The sequence below is a fragment of the Myzus persicae genome, unplaced genomic scaffold, assembly GCF_001856785.1.
Source record: "Myzus persicae strain clone G006 unplaced genomic scaffold, MPER_G0061.0, whole genome shotgun sequence".
In the NCBI taxonomy this organism is placed as follows: Eukaryota; Metazoa; Arthropoda; class Insecta; order Hemiptera; family Aphididae; genus Myzus; species Myzus persicae.
This window is the reverse complement of record NW_019104038.1, coordinates 134,338-150,689: the sequence shown is the minus strand read 5'-3', so window position 1 is coordinate 150,689 and position 16,352 is coordinate 134,338. Positions and strand designations below refer to the sequence as shown.

General features: G+C 27.5%; 1 protein-coding gene and 1 long non-coding RNA gene across 6 annotated transcripts in view; one reads left to right on the top strand and one right to left on the bottom strand.

Annotated features, from left to right (window-relative positions):
- Positions 1-5,637: 5,637 nt before the first annotated feature.
- Positions 5,638-16,352, bottom strand: part of LOC111037884 (growth factor receptor-bound protein 14-like) — a 96,389-nt gene continuing 85,674 nt past the window's right edge. For 3 of the 5 annotated variants that reach the window (XM_022320730.1, XM_022320729.1, XM_022320732.1), the window contains exons 8-11: positions 8,914-9,114; positions 8,479-8,837; positions 8,316-8,409; positions 8,081-8,239 (exon numbers count right to left, since the gene is read on the bottom strand). In XM_022320730.1, the coding sequence (XP_022176422.1) occupies positions 8,081-8,239; positions 8,316-8,409; positions 8,479-8,837; positions 8,914-9,114 (813 nt within the window). Of the gene's footprint in view, positions 8,240-8,315; positions 8,410-8,478; positions 8,838-8,913; positions 9,115-16,352 lie in introns of all 5 variants that reach the window. The other 2 variants (XM_022320728.1, XM_022320731.1) reach the window with 1 other exon arrangement.
- LOC111037887 lies at positions 10,487-12,401 on the top strand. The gene is made up of 2 exons (XR_002604921.1): positions 10,487-11,889; positions 12,338-12,401. It is a non-coding gene; the product is annotated as an uncharacterized LOC111037887 (long non-coding RNA).

The window sequence follows — 16,352 nt, the reverse complement described above, 5'->3', positions numbered from 1 at the left end:
CGTGGAAATAACCAGCATTTATTAACATAATCATCATATATCCATATTATTATATTAGGTGGGTAAAAGGATGGTGTCATTTTACTCTACAATCAAAATTCCAAAATAAATATTTGATTCATAGTTTTATTTCTGGGTATGTACTTACTTACGTAAAATGATTTTTAATTTTTTTTTATTGACATGTCGGACTCCAGTTTTCTATACATACCAATTGTATTGGGAAGACTTGATAAAAATTGAAAATATAAATAATTATATACTTTGGTAGATACGCAAACAAATATATGTTTTTAAATTTACATTTAGTAAACTTTTAATGAGGAGGCAAAATGAAAAAATTCTCAAAATGTAAGCTACATAATAGTTTAATATATTATTTCAACATTTAAATATATGTGCGCTATTATGTTAAGTATCGATATCGGTAGTTAATATTTGTATTGTTGTGTATACATCATTATACAGTCTTCGGGGCATCAGGCTGTATTGTTGTAACCTGCCAAATTAAAAAAAAAATTGTACTAATTAAACGCAAGTAAAAATTATGAAAATTACATGGATAATAAATAATTTAAGGCATAGGTAATATGTCAGGAAATCCCCGAAAAGACAATTTTAAAAAAAGTTTTAAATTAATTCATTCCAAAAAAATTTTGATATTTAAAAAAATAGACTAGTTGACTTTAATTAACGTTTTTACCATCAACATTTGTCTGAAAGTAAGATTTACAAATTGGCTATTCGAATTTTTTCAAAAAAAATTTTTATTTAATTTAAAATCGTTGGTAAAAAAAAACTGTTACATCATACTTGTAACGCGAAAGTCTATAGATAATTTTATTTAAATATTGATATCTATTAACACACAGAGTGAATCTATAATTCTAGCCTTGTCCAAGTTCATCCTTTGCTAATGATCATTTATTCAATTACAAGTTCATATTATCTTTCAAAAGGATTGGGGACAAGTTCCTCGTCTCAAAACATTTATTCATTAATCTTATACATTTTTCATATTCTGTATAGTTATTTATAACAATTCCGATTTTAAGTTTGTTTCGTCTGATTTTTAAATTAATTTTTTTCAGAAAAATAATTTTTATGGCAGGTCAGGTATATAACCTATCTAATTTTTTGAAGATAATTGCTACATATGACTACGTTTATACATACTTTTACCAATTTAACTCACGAAATTCATATAAAATATAATATAGGTAATTCATATATTTGTACATAACATTTTTTTTTTTTTTATAAATACATTTATAAAAAACTTCAATTTCAGTGTATCATTGTAAGACGTTCTGTAAAAACTACAAATGTATACATTTATGTATAACTGTATAAGAAGTATGCATATTAAATAGCCATCTATCAATACTTTTGTCAAATTGTATTAAAGACAAATTTTTTCGAAATTGTGAGTTTATTAGTATCTACTATATCAGCTATACTCATATTACTAGCAGAGAATAAAAATACCTATCAGTGAATATTATTGACTGACCAAGAATACAAATAACTTAGCAATATCATCTTTCTCGTTAAATTATAACCCTAATTCTGCACAGTAAAGAAAATTGACTGATGATAAATTGATCTTGAAAATGTTCAACTTAAATACGAGCTTTACAAATGCGTGCAACACGTATACCTACGCATAGATATATAGATGACGTAATAAATAGGAATGTATATGATGTAGGTATCTATGGGCATCGATGTTTTAACTACTTGGACATGGAAATATTTAATACAGTACCTAATGTCAACCTAAAACGAAGGTCTTTTTTCTGTCCTGAAGTACCTACAATTTATAATTTTGATTCAGATTCTAAAACTTAATATTAACCTCACACCTATATTTATTTTAAAAAACTGTTCATAGCACAAATTTTATCCGGCCCACAGGCAAGAAAAAAAGTAAAAACCTTTAATGTTCTAGTGTTGTAGTTGATCATTTTTGTTCATTGGTTTTTACCGACGTCTGCAATTTTGATGACCCTCGAACAATTTCCAGATACCTAATGTGGCCCTACAAAATTATTAGTTGGTGACCCCTGGTGGCTGGTTTATCGATTATGAAATATACACTAATTCAAGGATTAAGTAAAGACCTTTGAATCCCTACAGAAATTGGTTATTATACGTTATTAATTATGATTTATTGTCAATTTATGATGGGTTATGGCGGTGATGGGTAAAGGTACTGCGTTGTAATTTATAAGCATTCATACCTTTACGTAGTTAGGTACTAATGCAGTACTTATAATAACGATAGTCTAAAACGTATATTGTCATAATGAGATAGTATATACTTACCGTTTTTTATTTTTATTTCGAAATTTTCCATCATATTTGTAGATGTGCTCTGGTCAATGTTAAATGATTCTCAAAAAGAATAAAAAATAGCCCTCTAATAGTTAAGCACTGGGTACCTATGTCATCTTAGTATCTTACCAATTAATTTATATTTCTATAGTTTCACCAACGGTCTGCAGTAACTAATAAATATCTTTCATATGGTTCTATACAACTAAACATATAAACATAATGTTTACAAGGATTGACAATTATTTAAGTTTTTTCACTAAGTACCTCGGCGATTAGTGATTACTAACGACTACTGTATCTGTATTAACTATGAAAAGCTATTTGAAAATAGTCCACATGAATACATGATATATTAAAATGCTTAATAGTTAATTGTCATTTAATGCCTACATATGGTTTTCGTACATACCCATTATGGCATTATATAATATAGGTAAGCATAAAAATATTAGTGTTTTGATGCCATCATGGTGAAATTATTTGCTTAATTGGAATTTACGAACATGCATCTTTCATAGTTTCGTTAATGTTATGTCATTGAGGCGATAATAGACCTAAAGGGCTGATTGGTTGAGTATAATTTCACAAAATACGCCGACACTCGGGCAACCGATGATAATATTTATTCCGTGGATAAAATACAATTTTATTATTTTCAACGCTACACTGTTTCTGGGATCAGGCGGTGCAGCATATAGGCAACCTAAATATCAATTAGACGTTAATAACATTTTAAGTACCTCCATTATGACCCATAATAAATCACAGGGAACACTCTTACTGCGTACTAAGTAAATTCAAATTTTTAGGTTAGAGAAAATCATTATTAATCACAAAATGTTATTCATACTCCAAATACGTTGTTTAGTGAGTGTGATTATATTGGATACCGAACATCAAGGAGTTAAGTATAGGCAATTTGTGTGTACGTGCGTGGGTCTGTGCTCAGCGGTTCTCACTAGTCAACGAATTATCAAGTGCCAAAAGAATATAATTTTTTTATTGTCCAATAATATAAATATTTTGTCAATTGTATTAACTTACAAACCAAGCAAGTTATCCGATACATTTCTAGAACCGAATATAAATTAGTTATGAAGTAAACTTGAAAATGATCATTACATTTTTTAATTAAATATTATTTAATTTTCTGAAATTTTAATATTCAAAATTGTTAAGTTTTTATGAGAAACTTTATTGCCTTTGTACAATTGTACCTACATAAACATGTACACGTTTAGTCGCAATCGATGCCAAAACCGTGGATGCCATTTTGTGTGCGATACCTCCACTGGCTTTCGATACACGTCAATTTAAAATTACTAATGACAAATTTCGATTATATTCCGCCAGTTTAAATAATTAAATTGAATAAGCGTTTTCTTTTTGTTTTTAATGTAAAACGTTATTTGTATTTTTAGTTCCCTTAATCACTTATAAAATAAACATTTTTCATTAATTTTAAATAAGTACTGATGTTCTATTACGTTAACCTAAGTAGCAATTGACACTGGTGAAACAGAAAACGCATAAACAAAAATAATTGTTGTTCTCTTCTATGAACCGTGTCCTTTTATAGGTTACTACAATCATTCTCCAAGTTGTCGATGCATATATCAAGTTTGAAGTTAACGAAGTAATTAGTGGGGTAACCAGGTTTATGAAAGGGGAGGGAGTTAAGTATAAATTAAACTAAGTTTTTTATAGTTTTCATTAATTATTAATATAAAATATAATACATTTATGAAGTGGAAAAAAGACAATATGAGGTTAAACACCAAAAATTCCCCTGGCTATGCCACTAGAAGCAATAATGGATATAATAATGGGCAAGGACACAATATACTCAAGGACCAAGGTAGTAAAATTACAATAACTCTGTATAGCCGTAAACATAGTGGCAGTCAATTTAATTGGGTTCATAGTTCATATTATGATTATTATTTACTCCAAATATTTGTAAAATCCATTATTAATTGTTTTATTTTGATAGGGAAAATATCAATTTAAAAATAAGTTAACATTCAATTTATAGTTTTGACTAACTGTCTAACTGAAAATATGTGTCAAATAAATAATAGATAAAACCAATGCTTTTAAGCTAAAATGTACTTAATAGTTATTACTTATTTGTATATTATAAATTATATTGTTATGTATTCATATTATTCCTATTATAACATTTAGTATGTTGCACTAGAAAATGTTTTTATCATAAAATAATATTGTACCTACCCTTTATGACTTTATATTATGTGATAAAATTTCAATGAGAACAATATTTTTAAATATTGCACTATACTTTTTATGAGGTACTCGAAACACAATCACAATTAATTTGAACAGTGAAATTTTACAAAAATTGAATAAGTTTTTACTCCTCTGCCAATATAGAAACCATCAGATGCATATAGACATGCGATTCATACATTAAAAACAAAAATAAATAACAAAATTGATGAATAGTTCAATAAGAAATGTTTTTTTTCTTAATTATTGACATAAATAGTTTTTTAAATTTAATTTGCTGCGCAATAATGGTTTTATCAAACATGGTGTGCACTATGTACTTTATTACTACGCAGTGTCCTCATAGTACTGATAAAAATGTGCATAAGCAGTGTATTGATTAATCCCCTTGAAACACACATACATATGTATTATATACAAATTCACAAATCAACAGTTGGGAAATGCAGGACTTTTTGATAACTCTTCCTATGTAAATGTTTGTTTGAGAGGGAGGGAGAAAGAGATTATTAACAAAACAAATTTTTTACATACATTTTTATCTACTTATACATTAGCTTCCTCTATTAATAATTAACATAATAAATGATACAGCTGTATCTGTTTTTTTTCAATGAGGTCAGAGATTAGACAGAACCATCCAAATTTCTTGAACTCTGTTTGGTTATGTTATCATGCAATACCTTGGTTAAGACGTAGATAGAAAATATACAAACATTAGTATAAATATAATAAAAAAATAAATAATTAATTGATCTAACAAAAACTGTACAAAGATGTGTCTACAGAAATTTCAATAGTTCGTGAATTTTTTTATTTATATCTAGTATACAAAAATACATAATGTTAGTTATTATTATAAAGAAAACATGCATTGTCAAAAAAATTGACATTTCATAATTTTCATCATTGTTCACTGAATCTAAAGTTTGCACAAGACATGTCAGTGTACAGATTTTTTTTACACAATTTACATGATTTATACGCACCAAAATCACAACAATAAGTTATATTGTATTTTCTATTTCATAATTAAATACAATATTATATGGAAAAAAAATAATATAATAAGTTTTATTTTTAAACTGCCTAGGATTTGATTGTCTATAAAATTTAACTATTGGAAGGGAGGGAGCAGAGTTCCATCAAAATACAAATAATACAATAATATAATTTCTTTTCAAATAATACTTATCAACTAAACATTATCGAATTACAATACATGGTACATCATTGAACGTAAGATATTGCAAAAATTAATAAATTAAAAATTATAATAATCATACAATATAATTACACAATTTTTTTTTCATAATAACAATTCGTAGGAACACAAAATGTCGATATATAAAACACGACCATACCATAATCCGCATTTTTTTTTTTTAAATAAATAGTTTTTTTTTTTGAAATTAATAAAAATAAAATAATAGTTGTAATACTCTACAGGGAAAAAAATAAATTAAAATAAATTGGGTCTTTTGTACTTTAATGATCACATAAACATTGACTTGATAATAATATATAATTTTTTTTATTGTTATATATATTCTAAATGTTAAAATTATTGTGAAAAAGAATATTATTTTTACCGCGTGTATTTATTTATTTAATTGCACTGCGCTTATCACATTTGTTTCCACATATACATGACTATTTTTCACCATGAAAGGAGTATGGAATCAACTTTTATAATATAAATAACGTCATCACCTATTGATTGCTTGATATAATATATATGTATATATTTTTATACTTGTAATACATAAATATATACTCAATTTCATGAAAACAAACACTCACATGACATTAATACATGTCACATGTAAAGAGTAGAAATTTAGAACTAAAATACAATATGTGCATGTATGTATGTATGTATGTATGTATGTATGTATGTATGCATGTATGTATGTATTAACAACTATATTTATTTGTACATCACAATTAATTAGGTACAATTATACCGTTCCTATGTAATTTTTTTTAATTTTTTTTAGTAGTCATTGCATAAATGTCTAATTACAATACTGGGAATTTTGTAAACTAATAATTACAACAACAGCACAAAGGTATTATACACACATACATTCAAATATATTTGTATGAAAGCTTTCATATTTTACAGTATTATATATCATGATAAAGTGTGTGTCTTAAATGTAAAACAAACAAATAAATATTTAATAATACCTAACGGTAATCCACATCTTGAAAGGAAAATAGTATATTATCATTAGTGAAGAATTTGAGATCATATCTGTACGGTATATATTATAATATTGGATATTAAAGTGTTACAATATGAGCAGTGAGTAAAACAGGATACAATGTGTTGACTTTAGTCTTCACTCTTCAGATATTGTACAATTCAAAAAGTTAACCAGTAGGTGTTAAAAGTTATCTACCAACCATACCATGCACGTCTCAAAATGTTTTACAAAAATAATGATAAGAATACATGAAAAAATAAAATGAGTTATTTTAAAAACTATTAAATGGTTAAACAATAGTGTGACATACAGATATGATTAAAATAGTATTATAGAGGTAATATGAATTATTACTATTTCAAGAGCTGTATAGTGTATTCTTTTTGATATGCTATATTATAGAATGTAGATACTGTTTGCTTTACTAACATGCATAAAGTATTAGAGTGGATCATAGTGTTTTTCCATTTTCTCGTGTTAGCTAAATGAGCTATTGAGAAAAATAACATAGTCCACTCTATCAATCGATACATATAAACATAATATATATTATATATATAAATACACACACATAATATATGTCATAAACTACTTTTCAATTTTTTTTTGTTTTTTAAAGGATCTTAAAAATTTCATAATAACAATTATTATTGCTTTTACATTGACTACTGAATACCATGTTAAATAAGTTAAATATAATATGTTATTTCCATTTATTATTAGGTATGCTTACTTGCTAAATATTTGGTCTGTCACGCTTAAATGCAAGACAAAAATTATCACAATATAAATATTATATTATTTTAAATGACAATAATTATTAATGATTTTTTATTATTATTATTATTATTATTATTCTCTCTAATATTACAATTAAATTTTAAGTCCTAAAGGTGCTTGATTGAATGTTACGAACTAGTTAATCTAGGAACTGATCGCGCAAAATTATTTTATCCATTAGGATTACACGTTAATAACTAATTGTAACACAGAAATATAAAAATTTTGAGTCCGAAAAGTGCAAACGGTAGATGTTTTAACGATTCAGTCAAATTTTTTACAATAACGTTATGGTACGTTGGAAAAAGAAAAAAGAGAAAAAAGAAAAAGATAAATAATTAGTAATTTGATGGTCGAGATAATAAAAATACCTAAACCATAGGTATTTTACCTGTAGAATTGTGTCATTATTTTATAGGTCACACACCTTTTGGATGAGAATATTTTGTGTCAACAGGAACTGTGTATGTTGTCTGTGCATTGTATTAATGCAAATTTCATTTGGTGACTGGTACTTGGACAACATAATGCATCAGTCGGGTAGGCAGACTACCTGCATTTAATTGATAAAACTCTACTAGTTGTAAAAGGTCATAAAACTTGATCACACCGTTGTCTAGCGTAAAACAAACTTGATCGTTCAGTGGATCCATTTGCTGTAAAAATATTTTTAATATTTATTTAACTGTAATGAAATTAAGAGGAAATTAATAAATAAATTTTAATACATACCGCTATAATAGGTGTATGGATAATTTTACCACCACATTTGAATGTTAGTACATATGATCCGCATTTACTTTTGCTCTCTCTTATTAAAAACACCCTACAATTTTTGTTTTTGGATAAATTAAGATGAATATTATTACTTTATAAGTAGATTTAGTGTACTTACCCATCTTTGTTCCCAAGTCCATTAAGGACATTGGCAGCTTGATCACGGCTCATGTTTTTATGATACCATGGCTGAGATAAGTGAATATCATTTTCAAGCTTTGTGACAGCTGTTTGAAGACCAGGAGTAGATCGACCACTGGATCGCCAACTTCGCCGCACACTACCAGGCTCCGCTTGAGCAATGGCAAGCGCTTCTTTAGGATCTTCTACAATACGACCAACATTTCCAGAAAAGTCCATAGCTACGTGAGACCGTACGCTCTCATTGGGCAAAGGCTTCTTATTGTATTCATATTCATTAGCATCGTTGTGCTTTTTCACAAATGATCTGTAGTTGTCTCTTAATTGCTTTCCATACTACAAAACAAACAGTATTAAGTCATTATTTAAGTAATCAATTATTATTTATTTAACAAAATAGTTTAATCCTCACTTTCGACAATCTCATAGCGCACATCCAATAAGATTGCGTTTTATTGGAAGTGCACGCAATGTACTGCTTTATGCCACTAGCAGGCACCAAACATAGGCAGTGACTTGTAGGGGCGCCTGCTACCCTCTTATTGGTGGTGAATATTCTGAAGTCACCAAGGTAAGCCCAGACTTCTACTTCACATTTATCTCGTGTTATAGACTGAAATAATAATATAGTAAGACAAAATATAGTAAACAATAATAATTCAAACTAGTCAGACAGAAACAAATGACACCTGATGGTATTATTTAAGTAGGAAATATGACTATTCATATTATTTTACTAGTTTCATAGAACAATTTTATACTGAGAAACAACGATGTACTTAAAAAAATAACATGACTTTGTGTCATCATAAACACAAATTCAGCTAAAAAATGTTTTAAATCAGCGATTTAAAATATTTATAAACCTACCTCAACATAAAAAACATGGACTATATTCGTTTGCATAAGCATAAAATCTATGATCAGTGCTGGTGTATGGATTCATATGAAAATTAAATATTTTTAAACAACCATTTGTATTTTAAAGTTTTTAATATTTCTAAATTTTAATTTGAAATTTAATATTTATACATTTTAAACCGAAATCGTGTACATCCTCATTACACTGTTAAGTACGAATAGTACGATTGTATAGCAAATATGATTTCAATTATAGTTAAAAACTTAATAAATTGAACGAACCCTATAATATTGTGGACTACACTCAGTACAGTGAATTGATTAACAAGCACGATTATAGGATTATTCTACATTCAACGTTAATACAATAGACCATAAAAAAACGTAAATTCATCGACAAATAAAAATGGATTCTTTTTAATCAGAACATCTGTGATATAAAAAAGTACATTAAATAAATAGGTAACAACTAACATTTTATAGTTTTTGTAATAAAACTGTAGTACATACTACACGTCTACACTAAGTATATAAACAGTGTGAAAAAATGTGGATACCATATATATATATAATATATATACATATACTACACAATATATTATATAGGTTAGGAACACAATTAGACAAAACGTTCAAATGTTTTAATAAAAAAATTTCGACAAAACTTTAATGGCGCATATAGGATACTGTTTATTGTGTTAGAAAAAATATGGTGGGGTGTAATAATGAATAATATTCCTATATATTTATTTTGGAATTTTAGATCTGGTAGGTAATTGTAAATTTTTTAAATTACCTACATAAAGAATTTATAACTTGTATTATATTATATTACTAGAATTTATAATAGTAGTAAGAAGATTTCATAAGCTATTTTAAGTTGAAAAAAGGCCTGCAAGAACTACAGTAACGCCAATCTTAGGTTTTCCCCAACTAATTATTCTAAATATATATAACTATATACGTATATTACCACAGTAAAACCGGAATTGCAGTTAAAAGGATCAAATTTAAATTTAAAAAAAGATATTACTAAACTAAATATGCTTACACAATACATTTCAACATTAATACGACAGTAGATAGAATAATCTCAATGATAAAATTATTAACATCATACTTACAAGTTTAAAACATAAACTGTAGTTAAATAGTCAAATTATTGAATAACGGCAAGTTCAACTTCTAAAATGTATTCGGGTAATGGTGATCACGCCACGGTTTGTTCCAAAATGAAGTATTATTAGAATAAATTGCAATTCCTACGAGGGCTACACTTTATGAAATAAAAAAATGATTTAGTTCCAATTCAGACGAATGAATACAAAACGTTTTTTTAGAGAGCAGAATAATTTTTATTTTTAACACAATATAAATTTCCAAATGAAATTTTCGAGGGCTCATAGTCTGGTAATCAACTTTTACTTGGTGTAGAGTGTGTATAATTTTTGATAACAAGTAAACGATACTTATTATAGGCAGTAGCAGACGAGAAAAGGTTCCCGGCTATCGAATAGCGACTGACGAGAATTGAGTATCGACTGATTCGACTGTCGTCTACTCTACTGGTCTATCAACAATTGATTAATGCTAATCACCATACTATAATATACCGTAACATTGTGATCATGAAAATTAAGATAAGATTTAGAATTAAGATAAGATAAACTACGGCGGACAATTATTTTTGTTCTACATGATTATCTTTGTACGTTATTATTAAAATAGATTATTATTATTACGACTAGGGGAAATACACCACTAGGTTCAAATTTGGAAATATTCTGATGTGAATAATTTATAATTTATATCGTTGACTGTATAATGGATTGTAACATCATACAACGTATTTTACTATTTTATAATGCATAAAATAAACAGTCGTGTAGCCAATTAAAAAAATATGTTAGTCACGAATTTTTAACCTATAAGTAATGAACCACAACACCATTTCTATTGACACTGCAAAAAATGTGAATTTTAAATAACTAAAAAAGATACACTTGTTGAGGAATCATCGTTATTAATCTTTAAAATAATTATTAACACATGATTAAACGTCACTAAACTATAACAACGGCATACGATAAATTCGTAATATATCAGTGCCACGGTTGTGTATTATAGGTATAGGAGTGGCCAGGCAGCCGGAGTGCAATTAAAATGCATTGTGATCAATCAACTCCAAGGACGGATTTATGACGCATCGAGACTAATATCTATAAAAATGGTGCGCGACGGTACGAGTGCATAACGTTATGTACTTATATATATAAATATATAGTTAGTCACCATGCCTCGACGTGTTATATTATATTAATGCATGTGCATGTGCATGTCTGAGAGAGACGGACAGAGATTGATTACGATAGATAATAATTTAATAACAAGCGTAATATGACGTGCCTCCCCGCCGGGTCAGCGTACATTTTGCAGCGTTTCGTCTACTATAACGAAGGTAATACAGAATTATGATCTCTCGACGACCGCACGGATTTCATCGAGGTCAACTCGAGGAGCAAATGCAGTAAGTAATATATTTTATTAGATTAAGACGGCCGCGGCGGCACTTTTTTCATATTGTATAATTAAAATAATATAATATGATATTATTAAGCGTGCAATATCAAAATAATATAATGCACCGATACATGATAACGTCTTATCAATTTATAAAAAAACTGTACGAAATCTGAGTACCATGGGCTACAAGTTACCATATACGTACATATTCTACTACCGTCAGAAACAAAATATTGGACCCGGTTTTTGTTTACTTTTACTATTTCATTTTTTAACACGTACTAGAATAATCGGAAACGCTGACTGTGTTCTGAACATAGAACACATACTCGTATATTTCAGAACTAGGAAGTTATTATTCTTAGATCAACTTTAAACAATTGAACACACAAAGAATAAACATCAATAGGGTAATTCATTAAAAATTACATTTTTGATTTATATGTCGGCAGATAATTCCTGACAAAGAATCCTGCAATGTACTTCAAGCAAGTTCAAGTATATACTTATTGTATGTAAAAAAAAATAAAATAAGCACATCTTTTTCAATTAATTTACCTATATAAGAACATTTTTTCCGCATGATTAAGTATAATAGACAACTACTGTCAATTCATTAGTGTATAATGTAATAATAATAGAGTTTTAATATTAAAGTAAATAATAATATAATAAATATAAAATATATTAATACGGTAAAACTGTAAAAGATAATATAAAATAATTGTATAAAAAAATAATATAATATACTCATGTATAATAAAGACCTCAATATTTATGAACGGCATGTAATTTTTATAGTAAAAAACGGTATACGCGCGGGTAAATTATATTTTATGCATAATATACAGGTACCGTAATTGAGATAAGTAGCAAAAAATGCCGATTATCTTTATAATATAATATGAATATTATAATATTATATACACGGGAGGGCGATAAATTTACAAGATCAAGTAAGTACATTTATCGAACGAACGATGACTCTCAATAATTAGACAATATACCTACTTATCGATACATTATGGCGTCGAATGTTAGAACAGTGGCCGTCTGTCTCGTAGCAAAAAAAAATTTATAGAACCAATAAAAAATAACGGGCAATAATTGTTATGCAATCAGACCAGCACTCGAGGTGTTAACAAATATAAAATAAAGTACCGCACGCACTCACACACACACACATACACAATTCGGATACTCGTGCATCGCGAATGTAAGATTTCGAAAAGATAACCACGCTTCAATCGTGTGCGCTAAGTATGACTGATATTGTCATAGCGCATATATTATACGTGATCAAACCAGAAGTTTAAACTATAAGCAATACAAATAATCCCGATAAACAAGGAGTAAAGCTTAAATTTCTCCAGAAAATTTATACCAAAAAGGATTTCATAAAACATTTTATACCATTATGTATTTATGTCAGAGCAATATCAGAGCTTCTTTACTGATAATTTTTATTCAAAACTTGTATAATATTATAAACCATAGTTTCAACCAATATTCTATTATTTAATTTCATATATTTTGAAGAAAAGAGTATAATATATAGAAAAATCAGATACCATTCAAATTACAGGTGCTTGATCTATAAAAGCTCCCAACTATCTTTGGAGATGCTTATAGATACACCTTATACCCACGTACTTTAAGAGTATGGAGGAGTGTTTGTTGCGATTAAGCGTATACCACGCTGGGGATGTTAACCAAATTTCATGATTTCAAGAAACATGCAAAATAAGACGTCTACTAAAATTAATTTTTTTTAACCAAAATGTGACATGGCGACTATACGAAACTACGCGTCACGGTCATGATCCCAAAATTATTATCCCTCAATAATTTATCGCCTCATATCGTTATCATCCACGTCCTATACATCAATCTATAGTGAGCGTCATCTACCCGTGGGTTAGGTATTATACAACACAATAATGATTGTTTATAAGTTAATCATTTTGATTGTGTGGGGAGAATTGTAACATACAATCATAAATCACAGCTGATATATACACATAGACAAGTGAAAAAACATGTGTGATTTTAATTTTTGATCAGAATTTTATACAATGACGATGGTTCATCCGCGAGACCTTCGTGGTCGTTGGCAATATTAAGCGCGATCGGTTTCTCGATAGGCCTCCACTCTATTCGGCCATTTACAATAATAAACTAGTATTTTTCACATTAATAAACTGTCTATTTTCGCTCAACGCTTTCCTCGGCTAGTGGGCGAACTTCAATACGATATGCCACGTTCACAAATTATTATTATAAATATATGTGCGTGTGTTCTTGCGCAAACACAACGATACTGTGCTTGAGTATTTTTAATTTTAAGCTATCCAACAAATTGAGCCGAGAATAAACACACTAAAAAAATCTGACAACTGTTTGTTATCGTATTTAAATGAAACTAAAAAATTTAACCTCTTTAATTTCTAATGAAAAAATATTGAATATATTTTTACAAAACTATTAATGAGAAAAAGAATGAAGTAACAATTTTTGATATTTTCAAATTCTCTACAAGAGTAAAACTTAATCTTTACTTCTTAAAATATCTCTATCAAAGTAATGATGCGTCCCGGTAATAAAATATTTTAAAGCTGCCCAACATAAATTTAGACGATCAAAACAATTTATCATGTTCAGCTACATTTATTAATATATAGAAAATGATTCAATATAATTAAATTATATATTACAATTTTGTAATAATTAGTACAAATAAAAGACCAAGGAATTAAAAACTGTTGGTAGATTTTTAGATTGTAAATAAACTTAGTATTTCGTATTGCAATAATATATAGACATATAGTTTTAAATTTTCATTAATCCAAATTCAACGAAACAAAAAATAATTTGGACAACTTATTTTTTTTTTTTAATTTTCTATTTACAGAGCAAATTATTCATATAGAGTAATATATACTTATGTATGATAGAAACATTATTGAAATGTCAATAAGTTCATACATTTAAAATAATTTTGCACGGTTTTATAAATAACTAAATATTTTATGACTATTTTACAATATCTATCTCATATGTACTTCCCCTATCTTTATATATAATTATGTGATTGATCAATAAAATCTTAGATTTTACATTTTTCCACATTATTATCTATCACAAAAAAAAAGAATTATTTATGTTGAAAAAAAATTCTACGACAGTTACATCAAGGTCTACCAATTTCATGTAAGCTTCCAAACAACCGAACGTGTTGTAAAATATTTTATAGAAATTCATTTTGCTAGTTGTATTTATCCACGATCATCTTGTACATAATTGCCTATCATATTCTCTTCAACTAAAAATTGTATTTACACAAATGTAAATATTTTGCACTCAATATCAATATGTATTATACATGTACACATTTAACATCGTCTTTGGTGGACATCTTATGTAAAATTACGTAAAATCATATTTTTACCAAGTAAACAAAGGTACAAATACTTAGATATACGATAGTCGTTCGTCAATTAATGAACGTACAAATTTAAATGTATCTATATAACATTATAAAGCTAAAAATCTATTTCAAAATGTTAAAATATTATGATGATAAGTCAGTTAACTGAAAAAATGAGATACCCTCATTAACAATGGATAATCTTAGTTCTAATAGTAACGTTAATTATAACTTGTAGGTTATCGAAAGTTGTTGAAGTTGCATATCATTCTATATGATCTCAAATTGCTAGAGACCTAGCTGGAAATCCAAGCTAAACAATGTTGAATTTAAAAATCGAAAATTCATATTTTATCAATTTTAGGGGGAAAGTGGCAAAGTGCATATTTATTGAGTTTCACACTCATATTATGCATATTTAATATTTTCTAAAAATATTGATCTTTTTGTTTCTGAAGCCGTGTACTTTAATGTAGGTATTTATTGTTATCATCGCAGTCGAATATTAATTTAAAAATAACAGTGCGATATGCATATTTTAATCAGTATCACACTAATATTCCAATGTGCCCACTATATTTTCGAATATTATTTTTAAACTATTTTTTCAGTTCAATATAATGTCAAAATGCAAACAGTTTTCCGCCCTTTATAAAACATTCATCTTTCTATATTTTATATTTATTTTAGTTCAAATTAATAACAACATAAAATGGTTTATTTTTGATTATGATTTTTTTTTTGCATATTTTTCAGTTTTTAGCTCTCATAACTTCCGAGCCCTAATTATAACTATCCTGTTAAAAATCAAAATTAGATATTAAACTGCTATTTTTTTTTTACAAATTAGATTATTTGCTATCATTTAAACTCGTATAGCGTCATTTAAACTATATGTGTTTGATATACACATGACCTATCTATTATATATTATCTATGCATACATTTCATATAATAATTACCTAATGTTTACTAAGGGACTTGGCACTACACATTTTATAGTTGAATATAATTGTAATATTAGACCCTGTCATATTATA